Source organism: Penaeus chinensis, chromosome 9 (genome assembly GCF_019202785.1).
Source record: "Penaeus chinensis breed Huanghai No. 1 chromosome 9, ASM1920278v2, whole genome shotgun sequence".
Taxonomy (NCBI): domain Eukaryota; kingdom Metazoa; phylum Arthropoda; class Malacostraca; order Decapoda; family Penaeidae; genus Penaeus; species Penaeus chinensis.
This window is the reverse complement of record NC_061827.1, coordinates 11387251-11404750: the sequence shown is the minus strand read 5'-3', so window position 1 is coordinate 11404750 and position 17500 is coordinate 11387251. Positions and strand designations below refer to the sequence as shown.

General features: G+C 38.4%; 1 protein-coding gene across 3 annotated transcripts in view; it reads left to right on the top strand.

Moving 5' to 3' along the window:
- LOC125029164 (E3 ubiquitin-protein ligase HERC2-like) overlaps positions 1–17500 on the top strand; it is a 50071-nt gene that overhangs the window by 31467 nt on the left and 1104 nt on the right. For all 3 annotated transcript variants that reach the window (XM_047619008.1, XM_047619007.1, XM_047619006.1), the window contains exons 48-85: positions 309–501; positions 788–928; positions 1072–1176; positions 1315–1514; positions 1701–1898; positions 2040–2195; positions 2326–2547; positions 2774–2935; positions 3113–3376; positions 4110–4319; positions 4511–4666; positions 4932–5157; positions 5299–5541; positions 5945–6114; positions 6383–6532; positions 6802–6973; positions 7334–7510; positions 7630–7779; positions 8034–8282; positions 8417–8844; positions 8958–9113; positions 9238–9353; positions 9482–9680; positions 9826–10040; positions 10646–10802; positions 10939–11154; positions 11361–11526; positions 11743–11870; positions 11998–12150; positions 12441–12584; positions 12795–13002; positions 13165–13359; positions 13560–13672; positions 13954–14144; positions 14353–14516; positions 14833–14987; positions 16458–16547; positions 16675–17500. The exon at positions 16675–17500 is cut by the window's right edge and continues 1104 nt beyond it. In XM_047619008.1, the coding sequence (XP_047474964.1) occupies positions 309–501; positions 788–928; positions 1072–1176; positions 1315–1514; positions 1701–1898; positions 2040–2195; positions 2326–2547; positions 2774–2935; positions 3113–3376; positions 4110–4319; positions 4511–4666; positions 4932–5157; positions 5299–5541; positions 5945–6114; positions 6383–6532; positions 6802–6973; positions 7334–7510; positions 7630–7779; positions 8034–8282; positions 8417–8844; positions 8958–9113; positions 9238–9353; positions 9482–9680; positions 9826–10040; positions 10646–10802; positions 10939–11154; positions 11361–11526; positions 11743–11870; positions 11998–12150; positions 12441–12584; positions 12795–13002; positions 13165–13359; positions 13560–13672; positions 13954–14144; positions 14353–14516; positions 14833–14987; positions 16458–16547; positions 16675–16866 (6930 nt within the window). In that variant the 3' untranslated portion in view covers positions 16867–17500. The remainder of the gene's footprint in view (positions 1–308; positions 502–787; positions 929–1071; positions 1177–1314; positions 1515–1700; positions 1899–2039; positions 2196–2325; positions 2548–2773; positions 2936–3112; positions 3377–4109; positions 4320–4510; positions 4667–4931; positions 5158–5298; positions 5542–5944; positions 6115–6382; positions 6533–6801; positions 6974–7333; positions 7511–7629; positions 7780–8033; positions 8283–8416; positions 8845–8957; positions 9114–9237; positions 9354–9481; positions 9681–9825; positions 10041–10645; positions 10803–10938; positions 11155–11360; positions 11527–11742; positions 11871–11997; positions 12151–12440; positions 12585–12794; positions 13003–13164; positions 13360–13559; positions 13673–13953; positions 14145–14352; positions 14517–14832; positions 14988–16457; positions 16548–16674) is intronic.

The following is a 17500-nucleotide window of genomic DNA, read 5'->3' as shown; positions in this document are numbered from 1 at the left end:
CAAAAAATTGTTAAACCAATACGAAAGCCCTCTCTCCTGAGCTGTATTCATAGTGGCCCAGGCCCTGCTGCTGGGAGATTGTTTCAGTGCCATAGTGTGCGCGGCATGAGAGTACATGCCCTCTTAAAATGGGACCTGCTCACCATGACATGCCACCTGGAATTTAATCCAGGCATGCATAATATACAACCTTTGCCCTGCAGCAAAGGTTGAATATTATCCCTCAAACTATTGATTGTTGTCTGAATTGTGCTCTTTTTAATATATTGCTAATTAATGCAATTATTATTTTTATATCTGATGTGCAGGTGGACTGGCAACGGAAGGGTGGAACTTACTGGGTGCGCTACATCCATAGTGAGCTCCTGGACCAGCCTCCACCTCCATTAGCAGCAAGTGGACCCATAAGAGTGGGTGACAGAGTGAGAGTGAAGAGCTCTGTCAACACGCCAAAGTACAAATGGGGATCTGTCAATCACCGTAGTATTGGTGTGGTAACAAGTAAGTCTTCCCATGCATTGTGCAAGCTCTGATGAGCATAAAGAATGCCACTTGTATTTAGCTTTTGTAATTCATTAAATGAAAAAAGGCGTTCTTACAGCCAAATAAGTATTAGAAGAATGCAAATTTGAAATGGAATATATATGGACTCACAGTTGATGTTCAAAGCATTTATTGAACTGATGCTTTTAGTGAATGGTTTGTAATTTCTTTTTGTAACAAATATGTATTCATCAGTGCACAGAAGTACAATTTTATTGACTGTCATCTTCAATTTTTCTACAAGGTGTGAGTACAAATGGCCAAGATCTGATCGTTGACTTCCCACAACAACCTAATTGGCAAGGATTAGTTAGTGAGATGGAGGTGGTACCATCATGTCATATGAATGTTACCTGTGATGGCTGTGGAGTTTCACCAATAACAGGTGAAGATACTTGTTCTCATGAATCTGTAATTTATGGTAGATGAGTCTAAATTATTGATACTCTGGGGTTAATAATGTGGATATCATTTTTGTTAAAGCTATGTTTAAAAAGTCAGCATTTTCTTTATTTCTATAATTTGCAGGTGCACGACTGAAATGCAAAGATTGTGACAATTTTGACTATTGCGAAGAATGTTATCAGACAAAGAGAAGTCATCGACATTTGTTTAACCGTATTGCTGAACCAGGTAATTTGAACCCTATTATATTACTCTTTCACATTTGATACTTCCTATATAGCACTGTACACTAATTTCCAGTATTATATGGTCATGAAAAGAGATCTGTCATATAAATACTGACTAAATTTCTTTCACTTTACCCAGGGAGTCCAGCTGTGTATGCAGGGCCCCCAGGCAGAGGACGCTTCCGCAAAAAGGAAGGAATCCTGGGAGGTGCCGATGGAACGATTGAGGACTGGTACCGTTGTGTTAGGAACCTGAGTGTGTCATCCAGAGAAAATTGGGCTCATCGACTGATTGATGGAACAGGGAGCTACTGGCAGAGCTGTGGACAGGAGGGCAAGGTGAATTGAAGGCAGTAATTTGATTTTATGCAAAGTAAAAATGGAAGGACAAAAAACTGTTAGTAGCTTAGAAACTACCTGTTGTCATTTGTAATTGTCATTTTAATCATTTATGTATTTTATTCTGATTCTAACAGTTATAGAGCATTTCCTGTGTAGTTATATTTATTGTCTTTCCTCTTAAAGCATTGGATTCATTTGGAGATGCAGCCCAACATTGGTATAGAGTGGCTGCGAATGTTAGTGGACCCAGCAGATAGCTCATACATGCCTACACTAGTTGTGATTAGTGGTGGGGATTCCCTTGCCAAGATGCGAGAGTTAGCGACTATCAGAATAACCCCGTCAGACACTTGGGTCACCCTCCTAAGGAATGTGAAAGAAGTAAGTATGCTAATATGTATATGCACTAGTTCTGCATTGACACTGACAACAAATGGTGCACTTTTCTTTCTCTCTGACAGTGATTAAGTGACTAGTGTTTTTAATGGTGAATGTTAATGTTCCAACCTTTCTTTATTCCAGTACATGAAATATATCGAAATTGGTATCAAGCAGTGCAAGAGTGGAGGCATTGATTGTCGTGTACATGGTCTGGCAATTATGGGAAAATTAGTAGATGAATTTGGTGACCCTGCCTCATCAGTGTCTTTCCTTGCTTCTGACAATGAAGATGTGGAGGTGAACATATAAAGAGTTTTGTGTGTTGTACATGTTTTTGCAAGCTCATAATTTTTGTTTCAAAGATGTTTATTGTGATTTTTTTTTTCTTAATTAGATTAATTTTTCTAATCAAAATTTCCCAATTTAGGATGAGATCACCGAGATGACAAGGAAAAGCCTAACTTCAACCATATGCTTCGATGGTGAACCAAAAGTCTTAGTGTGGGGCCTCAATGACAAGGACCAACTGGGTGGACTCAAAGGCTCAAAAGTCAAGATGCCGGTCCTCTCAGAGACACTCAGTAGCCTCCACCCTGTCCATGTTGCTGGAGGATCAAAGTCTCTCTTTGTGGTGTCACAGGAAGGGAAGGTAAGAATTAAAGGAGGGGTTTTGGAGTGAGTGAGACATTCTCTGATATGGGATATTGTTTTCTTTTTCTGTCCTTGAGTCAGTTGATTTTTGTGTGTTATTTCATTATTATGTTCTTATTTTTATTTTTATTTTTATATATGATAAAAAAAAGTCTGATTAGATTGGATTTCTTCAAAACAGGCATTTTAGAAGGTTATAACATGGTTCTCTTGCTTTTAAATAGGTATACGCATGTGGAGAGGGAACAGGAGGAAGGCTTGGCCTCGGTCACTGTAACAACATCACAGTTCCACGCCAGATAACTGCACTGAGTCAATATGTTGTGAAGAAAGTAGCAGTCCATTCCGGTGGTCGACATGCTATGGCTCTCACTGTGGATGGGAAGGTTAGTAATGCTGCCAAGGTGTAGTCGTTATTGGTTGTAAAAAAAAAAAAGTTTCATCCTGAATTGTAAAACAATAATTGTTCTTATACATTTTTTGTCAAGTGGATTTTCCATATTTTCATCTTGACTGGAGTTAAGATTTTATTTCCGATACTAAAAATTTCATTTATATGGCAGATATTTTCTTGGGGAGAAGGTGAAGATGGAAAACTAGGTCATGGAAATCGCACTAGTTACGACAAGCCGAAACTCATTGAGTCTCTAAAGTCAAAGCGTATAAGAGACATTGCCTGTGGAAGCTCCCACTCAGCAGCCATCACATCAAGTGGAGAGCTCTATTGTTGGGGCCTTGGAGAGTATGGAAGACTTGGGCTAGGTGACACAACCACTCAGTTAAAACCCAAACTGGTGAAGGCCCTCCATGGACAAAGAGTCGTGCAGGTAATTTCTTTTGCTCTTTTTCCAATATCTGGAATTATTTTTAATATTGTGTGTGTGTGTGTGTGTGTGTGTGTGTGTGTGTGTGTGTGTGTGTGTGTGTGTGTGTGTGTGTGTGTGTGTGTGTGTGTGTGTGTTTGTGTGTGTGTGTGTGTGTGTGTGTGTGTGTGTGTGTGTGTGTGTGTGTGTGTGTGTGTGTGTGTGTGTGTGTGTGTGTGTGTGTGTGTGTGTGTGTGTGTGTGTGTGTGTGTGTATGTGTGTGTGTGTGTGTGTGTGTGTGTGTGTGTGTGTGTGTGTGTGTGTGTGTGTGTGTGTTTGTGTGTGTGTGTGTGTGTGTGTGTGTGTGTGTGTGTGTGTGTGTGTGTGTGTGTGTGTGTGTGTGTGTGTGTGTGTGTGTGTGTGTGTGTGTGTGTGTGTGTGTGTGTGTGTGTGTGTGTGTGTGTGTGTGTGTGTGTGTGTGTGTGTGTGTGTGTGTGTGTGTGTGTGTTTGTGTGTGTGTGTTTTTCCTTTTTTTTTTTTTTTGCTTGCTTGCTTGCTTGTTTGCTTACTTATTTAAGAAGCTGAGTGTAGATGGATGGGTTGTCAGTAATGTATTTATAAATGAGAACACTTGTTAAATAAAGGTCTTGCTATGATGCATGATGGAAATTAACATTGTATTAAAATAAAAATTATCTTTTTGGTAAGGTTTTCTCAAAAATGAGACAGTGAAAGAATTTTTCCTGCACTTTTTCAGGTGGCATGTGGAAGTCGTGATGCTCAGACACTCGCCCTAACATCAGAAGGAATGGTCTACTCTTGGGGCGATGGTGATTTTGGGAAGTTAGGGCGTGGAGGATCAGAAGGCTGTTCCTTGCCACAAAACATCGAGCGTCTCAATGGTCTTGGAGTCTGCCAGATAGAATGTGGAGCTCAGTTCTCACTGGTTCTCACTAAAGCTGGACAGGTATGTATTGATAGTTTGTATGTTGTACTGTGATGGTGATCCTGTATTGAGACAGATTTTTATCTGTCTCAATACTATCCCTTCGTATTATCTTTGTCCATTTGTTGTACTTTTGGACTCAGAATTATTGTATGGAGAACTTTAATCTATATTCTTTTACAAACAGTATCTTGACTATTGTTCCTTTCTAGGTTTGGACATGGGGAAAAGGAGACTACTTTAGGCTGGGTCATGGCACAGACCAGCATGTACGTAGACCAACCATGGTGGAAGGTTTGCGGGGCAAGAAAGTGATACATGTTGCAGTTGGAGCTTTGCATTGCTTAGCTGTGACAGAAGCAGGACAGGTTAGCTAATGTATCATATTATGTAAAATTAATTAAGATAATTTAAAAAACAAGGAAAATGTCTTTTTTTTATTACTCTGTCATATATGTAAAGTGCTTGACTCTTTGTGCTCTGCTGTAGTGTACAGTAGTAACTGTATAGATAGATATTTTTAAAATGTATTAAACTTTTTTTTTTCTTCTTTCTTTCTCCTTTTCAGACCATAAAAAGAAACATTTTGATAATATGACTCATTCAAAGAGTAAACCTGAAATTTTATTCCAGGTGTATGCATGGGGTGACAATGATCATGGCCAACAAGGTAATGGAACAACCATAGTGAACCGACGGCCAGCCCTTGTCTGTGGTCTGGAAGGTGTAAGGGTTGCTCGTGTAGCCTGTGGATCTTCTCACAGTGTTGCCTGGACTGCCCCTGATCCTCCTCTACCAGCAGCAACAGAGCCAGTCATGTTCACAACTACAAAGGACCCCTTGGGAGCCCATGCACTGGGTATGAAGATTTCCTAAATACTGGTACTTGTGATATTATGTTGATATGTCATTAGGTTTACCATATTAGTGATTATTATTCTTTCTTTCTTCAATAAATCATAATTAACTACAATCACCCCCCCCCCCACCTTCACAATAGGAGTGGTAGAACCTCTTGGAGGAGATGCAGTCACAAATAGCAATTCTCCAGGCAGTGGTGGAGGTTCACCTATCAATCCATCGTTGTCACGGGTGGTGTTAACTTTAGAGTCATCTGCAGCCAGGCAAGCAGCTCTACAGCACATACTAAATGCACTGCAGGTTATGTTTGCACGTGACTGTGTTATTGCAGCCCTGGATTCCACAGCAGCAGCCCTATCTCAAACAAAGGAGGAATTACATGGTAAGTAATAAGCAAGGCCTTTATAATTAGGAAATAAATTGGAACAGAATGTTATTACCTCTTAGTATGACAGATTTAGAGGATTTGCACCAGCTAGGTAATTCCTCATAGAAAATATAATAGTTTGATGATATTAAGATTATAAGTGGATGAACATATATCAAAAGTGAAAAGGAAATTTTTTTTTTTGCAGAAGTCTTAAATTATGTAGCTTGAATGGGATTATGATTGATAGATTTATTTGGTGTTGTATTGCATTGATACTTCTTTGAGAATGTAGATTATTTATTCTAATATAGGTAACTTGGATAGTTACAGTTATTGATATTGTCTTTGTGATCTCAAGTTTATAGATTTCACAGACTTATGTAAAATGAACAACACCTTTATTATGTTCCACCAGCTTGTGAAGTGGTTACTAAAATCAGTGGACTACAGACTCCAGAGTCAATGACAGATGCCATTGCAGAGACCTCATCATCACTCTCCAGTCCCAATGGAGGTGAAATAGCAGAAGGTGGTGGTGAGGCACCTGCTTCTGCCTTGGATGCTGCTGCTGTGCCTGCAGCTCTGGTAAGATATTTAAGTGATTAAGTGTGGAATATGCGAGATTCTTGAGATGAGTAAAGTTATACTTAAAGGCTTATGAGGTATGATTTTTGCATTTCAAGGATACTTAAGAGGAAAAATTTTGCATGCATATTTATTTGTGGCAAAGGGTGATACTAATAGTATAAATAATAAGAAATTAAGATGTCATTGCAGACCATATGACAGTTCTTACATTTATGACAAGACTATGTTTGAGAACTTGCCACTGAGTTTGCATTTCTTTGATCAGAGTTGTGGAACCAGTCCTGACAGTGAGGAGAGTGTCCTACTGCAGCTGGCCTCAGTACCCTCCACTGGGTCCTTATCCTCACGAGCCTCCAGACTCTCTCACTCGGCTATGAGTATTCTTGCAGCCACTCTGACAACAAAGGCTGATGTAGTAAGTTAATATTATGATGAATGATTGCATAGAGGGAACTGTTTGATGAAGTGTCTTTCATTAAGAAAGTAATATGCACTGATTGCATTTTTGGAGTCTTACCACAGTTAGAAAATTTGTTCATATTTATATGCCATATTTTATTAGTTTTCTGGATTTTATTTAGCTTTCAGGTTTTCAGGCTGTCATTATTTCTCATCAACACTACCAGTGTGATACCAAAATTGAGCCATCCATATTTCATAAAACTGTTTTTCTCAATCCTTCAGGTTTCTGAGGAAGCTGAACTTCCTGAAGATGATGTAATATGTAATGGATTAGATGAGTTTACAAGAAAGTTAACTGAGGATGATGCACGAGTTCTTGTTGACCTCCTGAAATTAGCTGTGGCAGGCCGAGCTGGACCACAGGCCTCCCCCGCAATCACTAGAGTTCTTACTGGTAAATGGATTAACTTGTACATTCCTTTATGGATTAGTGTTTCTTTTGACTATTATTGAAGGATAGGTGAGTAGTGGAGAATGTAAAGATAAAGGCTAAAGGATTTATCATTATAATATTCATCTTGGTTCCTATGGAGCAAGAAGGATATTTTTATGTGCATTTGGAAGAAATAACTAGAATGGTTGTAGACAGATTTAGCTTGATACAGTAGATTAGTAATTTATTTTTTATTTTTTATTTTTTTTTGTATAAAATATATATGTATATAACCCAAATTTTTAAATACTATTTTGTAAATTACAATTCTAGAACTCATTTACATCTTTAGTATTTATAACAATTTTTTTTTTTTCATAGGATTGGCCAAGGAGAATCCCACAGTTGCTGGTATGCTGACAGAGCTTTGTGTGACAGAGCTAGAAGATGCCGCTACGGACACTGAGGCCATGCGATCTGTGCCTCAGCCAGTGGTGCAGGAGAGCTCTCATCCTTACACAGATGATGTCACCCTCACTGGCGTTGTCAAAATACCTGGTGGGCATTTTCCTATGCTAATGAAAGAATGGAATTTAGTGTTGGAATACTTGTTTTTTGTGGTGTACATTTTTGCATGTGTGTGTGTGTGTTTTTATTACATTTTTATATTTTTTCAGGTGCTGAAGCCCTAAGAGTAGAATTTGATCGACAGTGTTCTACTGAGAGGAAGCACGATCCCTTGACCATAATGGATGGCTCAGGGAAAGTCATATGTACACGCTCAGGAAGAGAGTGGTCTGACTGGTCTACAGAAGTGAGAATTGCAGGTACGGTGTCCAGGAGTGATTTTAAAACTGAAAAAATCACCCTTCAGTGACTGTTCTGAATTATTCATGCTGACTTGTTCTTCCAGTGAATGCAAAACTTTTTTGTACACAACTTGAAAAGATCTTACTGCCATAGGCTTAAAGATACCCCGATATGTACTGTTACTGCTAATATTGGTCCCTTCTATACTTGGATCTTATTATCCCTTTTTTTATTTACTACTCAAGCTGATGTTATTCATATCCTATCCTAGGGGATGAATTGAGGTGGAAGTTCACCAGTGATGGCTCTGTGAACGGCTGGGGATGGAGGTTCACAGTGTTCCCTCTCATGCCTTGTGCCGCACCACGAGACCTGCATAGTGATCGTCGCCTCCTGTCACGACCTTTAGTGGACCTGCCCATGTGCTTGTTAGACTCTCTGCTCCCACTGTGTACCCAGAGTGTTATCTTGTCAAGATTGGCTGCTTCCCTTGCAATGTGTGCACAGTTGTCATCTCTAGGTAAGTTGTAGCTTGTAATTTTTGAAACAGTGCTATTGGGCCGTAGCATATTAAAAGGAAAACAGATATGCTATTTTCTCTTAGATTAATTTTTGTTAGTAATCATTGTCTAATTGTCTATTTTTGGTTCATAGCTCCCAGCCAACGGATGTGGGCCCTCAAAACACTCCGTAAAATCGTAACAACAGACATTGGATCAGGGCTCAACATCAAAGCCTTGTTATCTGCATCATACTCATCCAGCTCTACACCTGCCCCATCTCGACCCATTTCTCCAGTGCCACAAGCAACAATATCCCAGAGCTTGCCTGCACCTCAGTCCCTTGTGCCACCCACCCCACAGTCACTTGCTCCACCTGCCCCACAATCATTGCGTGGTAGCACAGAAAGCCTTGAATCCTCCAGCAGTCTAGTCAAGCCTCAAATTGAAGTAAAACAAGCTCCTGAAATGCCACTTGTAAGCCTCCTGAAAGGCTTACCAGAGGCTTTGCTACGTCAGGCAGAGTATGAAGATCCTCTAGTGAGAGGAGGAAAACACCTTATGCATTCACAGTTCTTCAAGGTATCATTTACACTGTTATTTTTTAGAGTTTTGTTTTAGCATCATTTTGTATCAGTATATTCTTATCTATTGTATTTTCCATATTTTGCATTTTTGTCTATTCTCGTACAAAGGTACTGGTTGGCTTAGCTTGTGACCTGGAACTGGATAGTGGCGTTGGTTCCGGAGAGGCTCACAAGTGGGCATGGTTCCGAAGGTATTGCGTAGCCTCAAGGGTCGTCAAGTCCCTTATTGACAGAATAACTCTGCCCAATGGCTTTTGTGCTGATGTAAGTGTTGTTTTAAGAGCATAGTATGTATAATGTGTACTGTTGATGATTTAAGAAGATTTTAGTTATTTAGGAACTATAATTTGCTTTCTAGGAAGCTTAATTGATCTTTGCTCCATTTCAGGTTCGTAAAAAACTGTCAGAAATGCTTGGTGAGGGAGAGGTCCTTACATTAGAGCATGAAGATCATGCTCTATTCCAGCACCAGCATGATGAACAGCTCCTGCTCTGGTTCAACAGGTATTCATCTTTCATATTACTGCAGTAATCACTATTCTAATATATTTACGCATTTTGTGTAATTGCACATTTTGTTGTTATTATTATTGCTCACTTTCATTATACCATGTCAATACTGTACTTCACAGACGGCCAGAAGACTGGACTTTGTCTTGGGGTGGAAGTGGTAGCATTTTTGGCTGGGGACATAATCACCGTGGCCAGCTTGGAGGTGTAGAAGGTGCCAAAGTCAAGTTGCCTACTCCATGTGACACCTTGACGGCACTAAGACCTGTGCAGCTCATTGGTGGAGAACAGACACTCTTTGCTGTTACTGGGGATGGAAAGGTAAGGACTATGTTTAATTGGTGTTATGTTCATAGATATAATGTTTTTGTTATAAATTTTGTGTCATCACTCTTTAGATGTAAATAAGGTGCAATATAATCCTATTCATATTTTTATATGAAAAATGTTGATTCTGTCACTCTAGGTGTATGCTACTGGCTATGGTGCCGGAGGAAGATTAGGCATTGGTGGAGTGGAATCCGTATCAACTCCAACCCTTCTTGAGTCAATTCAGCACATTGTGATCCGTAAAGTAGCTGTCAACTCTGGAGGAAAGCACTGTCTTGCTCTCACTGCTGATGGAGATGTGTATTCTTGGGGTGAAGGAGATGATGGCAAATTAGGCCATGGGAATAAGAGGTCAGTTGCATGCCTTAGTTCAGTTTACATATATATTTTGTCAGTCCCTGTGTATACCTCTCTCTCTTTCTGTGTGTGTGTGTGTGCGTGCGTGCGTGCGTGCGTGCGTGTGTGCGTGCGTGCGTGCGTGCGTGCGTGCGTTGTGCGTGCGTGCGTTGTGCGTGCTGCGTTTTGTGTGTGTGTGTGTGTGTGTGTGTGTGTGTGTGTGTGTGTGTGTGTGTGTGTCTATGCCTGTGTGTGTGTGTGTGTGTGTGTGTGTGTGTGTGTGTGTGTGTGTGTGTGTGTGTGTGTGTGTGTGTGTGTGTGTGTGTGTGTGTGTGTGTGTGTGTGTGCGTGTGTGTGTGTGTGCTTGTGTGTATGTGTGTGTGTTAGAGAGATTATAATTTTTTTTCCCCTCTGGTTCCATCACTGGTTAATATTTAAAGTTTTAACCCATGGTGTGATAGGATGTCCCTCCATTGTAAGTGGGTTAACTTTGTTTTTCTTTTAATGCTCTATAAATAGTACCCAGAAGAAAAAGGAATAGATAGACATAGTGGTAACATTTGGTAGTAATATAATATTGACACTATCCCATTGAAAATAGTTTATTTCATAATCTCCAGCCCATATGATCGGCCAAGGCTGATTGAAACGTTACAAGGGAAAGGTGTGGTGGAAATTGCTTGTGGAGGAGCTCATTCTGCAGCCATCACAGCTTTAGGAGAGCTGTATACCTGGGGCAAAGGAAGATATGGAAGGCTTGGCCATGGTGACTCCGAGGTAAGCTATAAAAGAAAATTAAAAGTCATCTTGAGGGGATAGTGATAGTGTACGATAATAATCTCATGTTTCTGCATCAGATTAAACATTATTATTACTATTTTTTTTTTTTTTTCATACAACGGCTTTATTCCAGGACCAATTCCGACCAAAGTTAGTCGAAGAGCTAGTAAGATACAGGGTTATTGATGTCGCTTGTGGTTCCGGAGATGCTCAGACCTTGTGCATCACGGACGATGATAACGTGTGGTCTTGGGGTGACGGGGACTATGGGAAGCTAGGACGTGGTGGTTCGGATGGATGTAAAGTACCCATGAGGATAGATGGATTAGCAAATCAAGGAATTATTAAGGTGAGTTGATTATTTATGACTTGCAATATAGAGTACATTTTCAAGCTCTTTTTTTTTTTTTTATAAGTGTAAAACATTGGTAATTACTATTTCTCAAAGAGTCTCTGATAATTTATATTATTTCTTTAAAAAACAGGTTGAATGTGGTTCCCATTACTATTTCTCAAAGAGTCTCTGATAATGTTTATTATTTCTTTAAAAAACAGGTTGAATGTGGTTCCCAGTTTTCAGTGGCCTTATCCATGTCTGGTTCTGTATACACTTGGGGCAAAGGGGACTATCATAGATTAGGTCATGGCACAGACGATCACGTGAGAAGGCCTCGTAAGGTTACAGCTTTACAGGGGAAGAAGGTTATCAGCATTGCTACAGGTATCTCTCCTTTTTTGTGAATTATTTGTGACTTGTATAGTAGTAAATTAGTATTATGGGAAATGATAGTTAAAACAATGTCACACCATATATTTGTGTACAAAATAATTTCTTAATTGATATGCATAAAGATACAATAAATAAAATGCTACATAGGAAGTTTGGTAGAAATACTCTATGTTTATGCAAACTCTTAAATTATAAATTACTCTACAGGATCACTTCATTGTGTATGCTGCACTAGTGAAGGTGAGGTCTACACATGGGGAGATAATGATGAGGGCCAGCTCGGTGACAGTACAACTAATGCCATACAGAGACCTCGACTTGTCATGGCTCTACAGGTATAAAAGAAGTCAGATCATACATTTTGGGACTCTATATGAAGATAACATTTAGAAATCTGATACACATGACTGTGTACACAAACCAAAAATAGGATCATTATTTCAATATTCTTTCTATGTACAGGGTAAAAAGATCAACCGTGTTGCTTGTGGATCAGCACACACTTTAGCTTGGAGCACCAGTAGGGCAGTTAGTACAGGACGTCTGCCTTCTCAAGTCCCTCTGGAGTATGACCTCCTCAAAGAAATTCCTCTTCATTCCCTGAGAAACAGATTGGTAAGTTGTTATAATATGATATAGTGATGTAAATATAAGATTTCCAATACTTTATTATATGTTCAAAATCTCAATTTTCTTTGCAATACTTAAATGTGAAATAGCCAAAATAGAATATAGTAGTTTATGAGTTATTTTTTACTAGTTAAATAATCTCTTTTTGTATTTATCTAATAGTATATTGTAACTAGCTAGAATGTAGCTGTTACTATGATTATCAGTTAAGAGAAAACAGTATTGCTCTTATATAGTTTAGTTCTGAAATGACACATCAAGCTTTCTTCTCACAGGTCCTGCTGCACCACTTCTCTGACTTGGTGTGTCAAAGCATCTCAATGTTTGACCTATGTGAAACAGAAGAGGAAGAAGGGCCAAAAGTGGACAGGTTAAGGGCCATAATTGTGTCCAGTGCAAAGGAAACGGCTTTCAAGAAGGCAGGTTTTATATATATATATATATATATATATATATATATATATATATATATATATATATATATATATATATATATATGTGGTTCATTTACAGTTGTGATTACTCATATATTTACTTTCCTGAATAGTACCCAGAAAGGAATAACAAAATATACATATACTTGTATTTTTGTACAGTAACCATTATATGACTGAAAAAATGCATTCCAGGTTGTGCAAGCCACAATGGTAAGGGATCGTCAACATGGACCCATTGTTGAGCTGAACCGTATTAGTGTCAAGAGGTCGCGCTCGAGAGGTGGTTTGGCTGGCCCAGATGGCATGAAGTCTGTGTTCGGGCAAATGGTGGCCAAAATGTCTCTCATGTCACCAGACGCCTTGTTCTTGCCTCATCGTGTCTGGAAGGTTAAATTCGTCGGTGAGTAAAACCTCTGACATTCTTACAAAATTGATGTTATTGTTATATATATTATTCATATATTTATGTAATTTTTATCATATACAAACACCTTTTAGTGGATTATACTTGGGATATAATTGCCCTCGCTTCCTTGTGCTACAAAATGAATTGTCTTTTCAGGTGAGAGTGTGGATGACTGTGGAGGTGGATACAGTGAAAGTGTAGCTGAGATGTGTGATGAGTTGATGAATGGGTCGTTGCCACTTCTCATCCCCACGCCTAATGGACGAGATGAAGCTGGAACCTCACGCGATTGTTTCCTTATGAATCCCCAGGCTAATTCACAACATCATTTGAACATGTTTACTTTCTTGGGTAGGTACCATTACCTAATGAATTTATCTGCATTTCAATTATCAGTCTATAAAAGCAAGGAGAGGAGTCCTGATTTTGTTTATCAGCTGTGTATCATATATAATGAAATGTATTATAATATTTTTTCAGTGTGGAATTTAAAGCTCTTGAAATTGTAAGTATATTTTGTTTACTAAAGCTATAAAATATTTCCTTCATAGGAGTGTTGATGGGCATTGCCATCAGAACAGGAAGCCCACTCAGCCTCAACTTGGCAGAACCTGTTTGGAAACAACTGGCTGGGATGGCATTGACCCCAGCTGACATCACTGAGGTTTGTGGTTGTTGAACCTTTAACAACATCTAGTTAACTGTAATCACTTTAGGATATATGCATATTTGCTGTTTTTTCATATCATATGTCCTAGAGATTATCAATTTAACATAGAAATGTTTAGCTTTAATATGTTTCCAACAGCATTGCTGTTCATGGGTATATTATATTTTAGTCTGATTTATTTGAATGAATATCATGTGTTTGTCTTGTATCAGTCAAATATATTCTGTTACCAAAGTTTACCTTCTCATAGTAACATCCAACACAACAACTTTCAGGTTGATCGCCATTACGTACCTGGGTTGATGTGCGTCCAACAAATGGAAGGTGATGAGAAAACATTTACCAGTCTTGATTTACCTTTCACCACCACCTCAGCTGCAGGTAATGAAGTGCCACTATCCAGTCGACACTTACGAATCACAATGTCCAACAGACATGAGTATGTTCGTCTTGCTCTCAATTACAGGTGAGTTAGTTTTTTCAGTTTCCATTTTTTGTTTTTGTCTGTTTTGACAGTTGAGATGTTTGATTATGGTGTACGGTTAAAACTTCTTATTAGATCTGGCACTAGAATACAGCTTTTCTATGAAATATTGTTGTAACTTATAACTGTATTTTTTTTTTTTTTGGGGGGGTCAATTTCTTCACCGTTCTTATCTCTCTATCATAAACAGACTTCATGAATTTGATGCACAAATAGCAGCAGTTCGTGCAGGCATAGCCAGAGTGGTACCTGTTCCCCTTCTGTCTCTATTTACACCCTATGAACTTGAAACAATGGTGTGTGGCTCTCCGGATATTCCCCTTAATCTTCTGAAGAGTGTCGCAACATACAAAGGTGAGTTGTTTGGATAATCTAAATCATTAATTTTTTATTTTATTTTTAGCCAACATGGTACCAAACTATATTGAAGAAAAAATACAAAAGGCTACTGTTCAGAATGGAAAAATTAGTTGGAATTGAAAGTTTGAATGATATCATTTTAATAATTTATTTTACAGTATATAGTGCAATATGTATTTTCATTGCAAATCCATATCATTTGTTGGTTTATTAGATAGGTTATATAATGATGATAAATAAACATAGACATATATGAATTCAAAAAATACATAGGTAGTCTTTATCATTTTCCTTCTTTTATCCATCAAAGGTGTGGAAGCAACAGCACCTCTAGTCCAATGGTTTTGGGAGGTAATGGAAGAATTCAGCACAGCTGAACGATCTCTTTTCCTTCGTTTTGTGTGGGGCAGAACACGTCTTCCTCGTACCATTGCAGACTTCCGAGGACGAGATTTTGTGTTCCAGGTAAAGATTTGAGTTTGTTAATTTTTAAAATTTTATTTATATTGTACAAGTTAACCTCACTGCAACCAGACAGGCCCTAGAGTTGTGGATTTTCAAAACTAAAGAATTTTGGGAAATATATTATGCTGATACAACTTACAGAGCACAAACCAAGGTCTGGCTTACCAGACTTCTCTATCATTTAGTCAGTCAGTCAATAGGGGCTAATGCCAAGGAGGGCATATTGCTGCACTACTAAAATATGTAAAGCTCTAGGTGACTTTAATGATTCAACTGCAAGCATAGACCATAAGACTCCAGGATCTTGCTCTTTGTCCAGGAGATCCCTAAGCCAGAAAGCTTCAATTCACTGCTAATATACATCAAGGGCTGCCACAAGGGTCTCAAGATACACAGACAGTATAATAACCTAAACAGAAAAGTCATGGTCTCTAACCATAGCATTATCCCACATTGGCTAGGCATGGTGGTTCTGTTTAGTAACCAGACCTTGCAGGTACTGAAGAGTGTTAGTGCCTCATTCCTGAATTCTCAGGGAAGAAGATTGTCATGCCTCCTCCACACTCTATAATTCTTTCAATACCAGTAATCTTTGTTGGATTCCTCTGAATGCCACATTCCCCTTGAGTGATTAACCCAATAAACAAAAAATGGGGAAAATGCTGTGCCTATTTTCTATATTTTTTGTGAAATGTCTGCCCATAGATGGCTCTGCTAGTGCTTAGCTACAAAGGAGTCAATTAGTAGACCTTGTGACCGTACCTGATTTGAATTGGCGGGAAAACCGTATTTTTTACTAGTGCTATGAATATCGATGGTGTTATTTTTATTATAAACATTATAATTATTATAATGTTTTTTAACATATGTAACAGCAAAAAAAAATAACTGGCTCATTGGTGACTTAGTACAATTGTAGCCATCTATGTGTAAAAACAATCAAACAAGTACTCACAATGGGCATAGCATGTGTCTACACGTCGTACCCGTCGGCAAGGGGTTAATGATGCTGGAACCATGAAAACACCTTTGTCCAAGCTGATTGTTAACACCTCAGCCCGATACAAATATTCAAAATATATAATAAAGATAGATGCTCAGTGAACTGCAGTCACTTGTAGGGAGGACATGCATTCATTTGGTTGAAGTAGGTGAAGGTCGTGGCATATGACCATGTCAGCAAACTGGATATACTGCTGATTGTACCTTCTTGCCAATGTTTGTCCTACACCCAAGGATTTACACAATTTTAGATATTCAGCTCTTTGTCCTATAGCAGAAATTCATTGTATTACAGTCAAAAGTAGATAGTAGATAAAGCAAACAAAATAAAAAATTCACTGTTCCTGAATTGTCAGTTTCCAGACCAGTGAATGCTAGATTTGAGGTTCAATTTACAAATGTATATTGCACTTTCATGAATAATTGATACATATTTTTTTTCTTTCATTCTTTTTTTCTTTTTTTCAGGTGTTGGATAAGTATACTCCACCTGATCATTTCCTGCCAGAGTCATATACATGCTTTTTCCTACTGAAAATGCCACGATATTCTTGCAAGGTGTGTTTCCAAAAAATGTTTTCTATGAAAATGTGAAAATTAAATTTTTAAACCTTATGGCTTTATGATGTATAAACCATATTTGTCTTACAGTTTAGTCTTTAATGTACCAATAACTTTCTTTCAGGCTGTTCTTCGTGAGAAATTGAAATATGCTATTCATTTCTGCAAGAGTATTGATACAGATGACTATGCTAGAGTGGCAATGACAGGCGCTGGTGTGGAAGAGAATGGAGCTTCTGAGTCAGACACAGATGACTGGGATTCCATTGGCAGTGATGAGCCCATGGCAGATTGTGTCTCACTCTACTCTACGTAAAGCAACAAGGGATAGATCAACTAAGTATGTAGAGTTGGGTCACATTCCCTGTTACCTTTCAGAGAAACTGCTTAGATAGGATTAGACTAACAGGGAAATTTTGTAAGATTTTCCAGGGCTGACAGAGTGTAGTGTCAGCTTCTTAAAAACATGACCTTTTTGTGATAACTAGGAAAGGTTCCAAAGAGTGTATTCATGAGATTTTTCAACTAGTCAATTTTGATAGGGATGGATGATTGACTTTGTATTTTGTGATATGTACAGTGCCGTTTATTGGATGATAATTAGGTAACTGGTTTTATTTTGTGTAGTATGATGTGTTGACATTATATGCATATAACAGAAAAGTAAGCGTAGATATTCTTTCAGTTCAATATATATATTAATGTCTTGAGTTAATAGATAGCCGAGTTCCTGGAGATTGTATTGTATGTTATGTGACTAGACTAACAGAATTCATGCAAGCTATGATCCATATTTAGATAATGATATATATGATGTTTGTACTTCAGAGTCTAGTTGTCTGAGACAACTGTGTAAACTTACATGTATATGATAACATGTCTCTCTTTGTAGTAATCACTATCCAACTGATACAAGTAATTAGTACAAGTTATTTAGGAACAGCAGTACT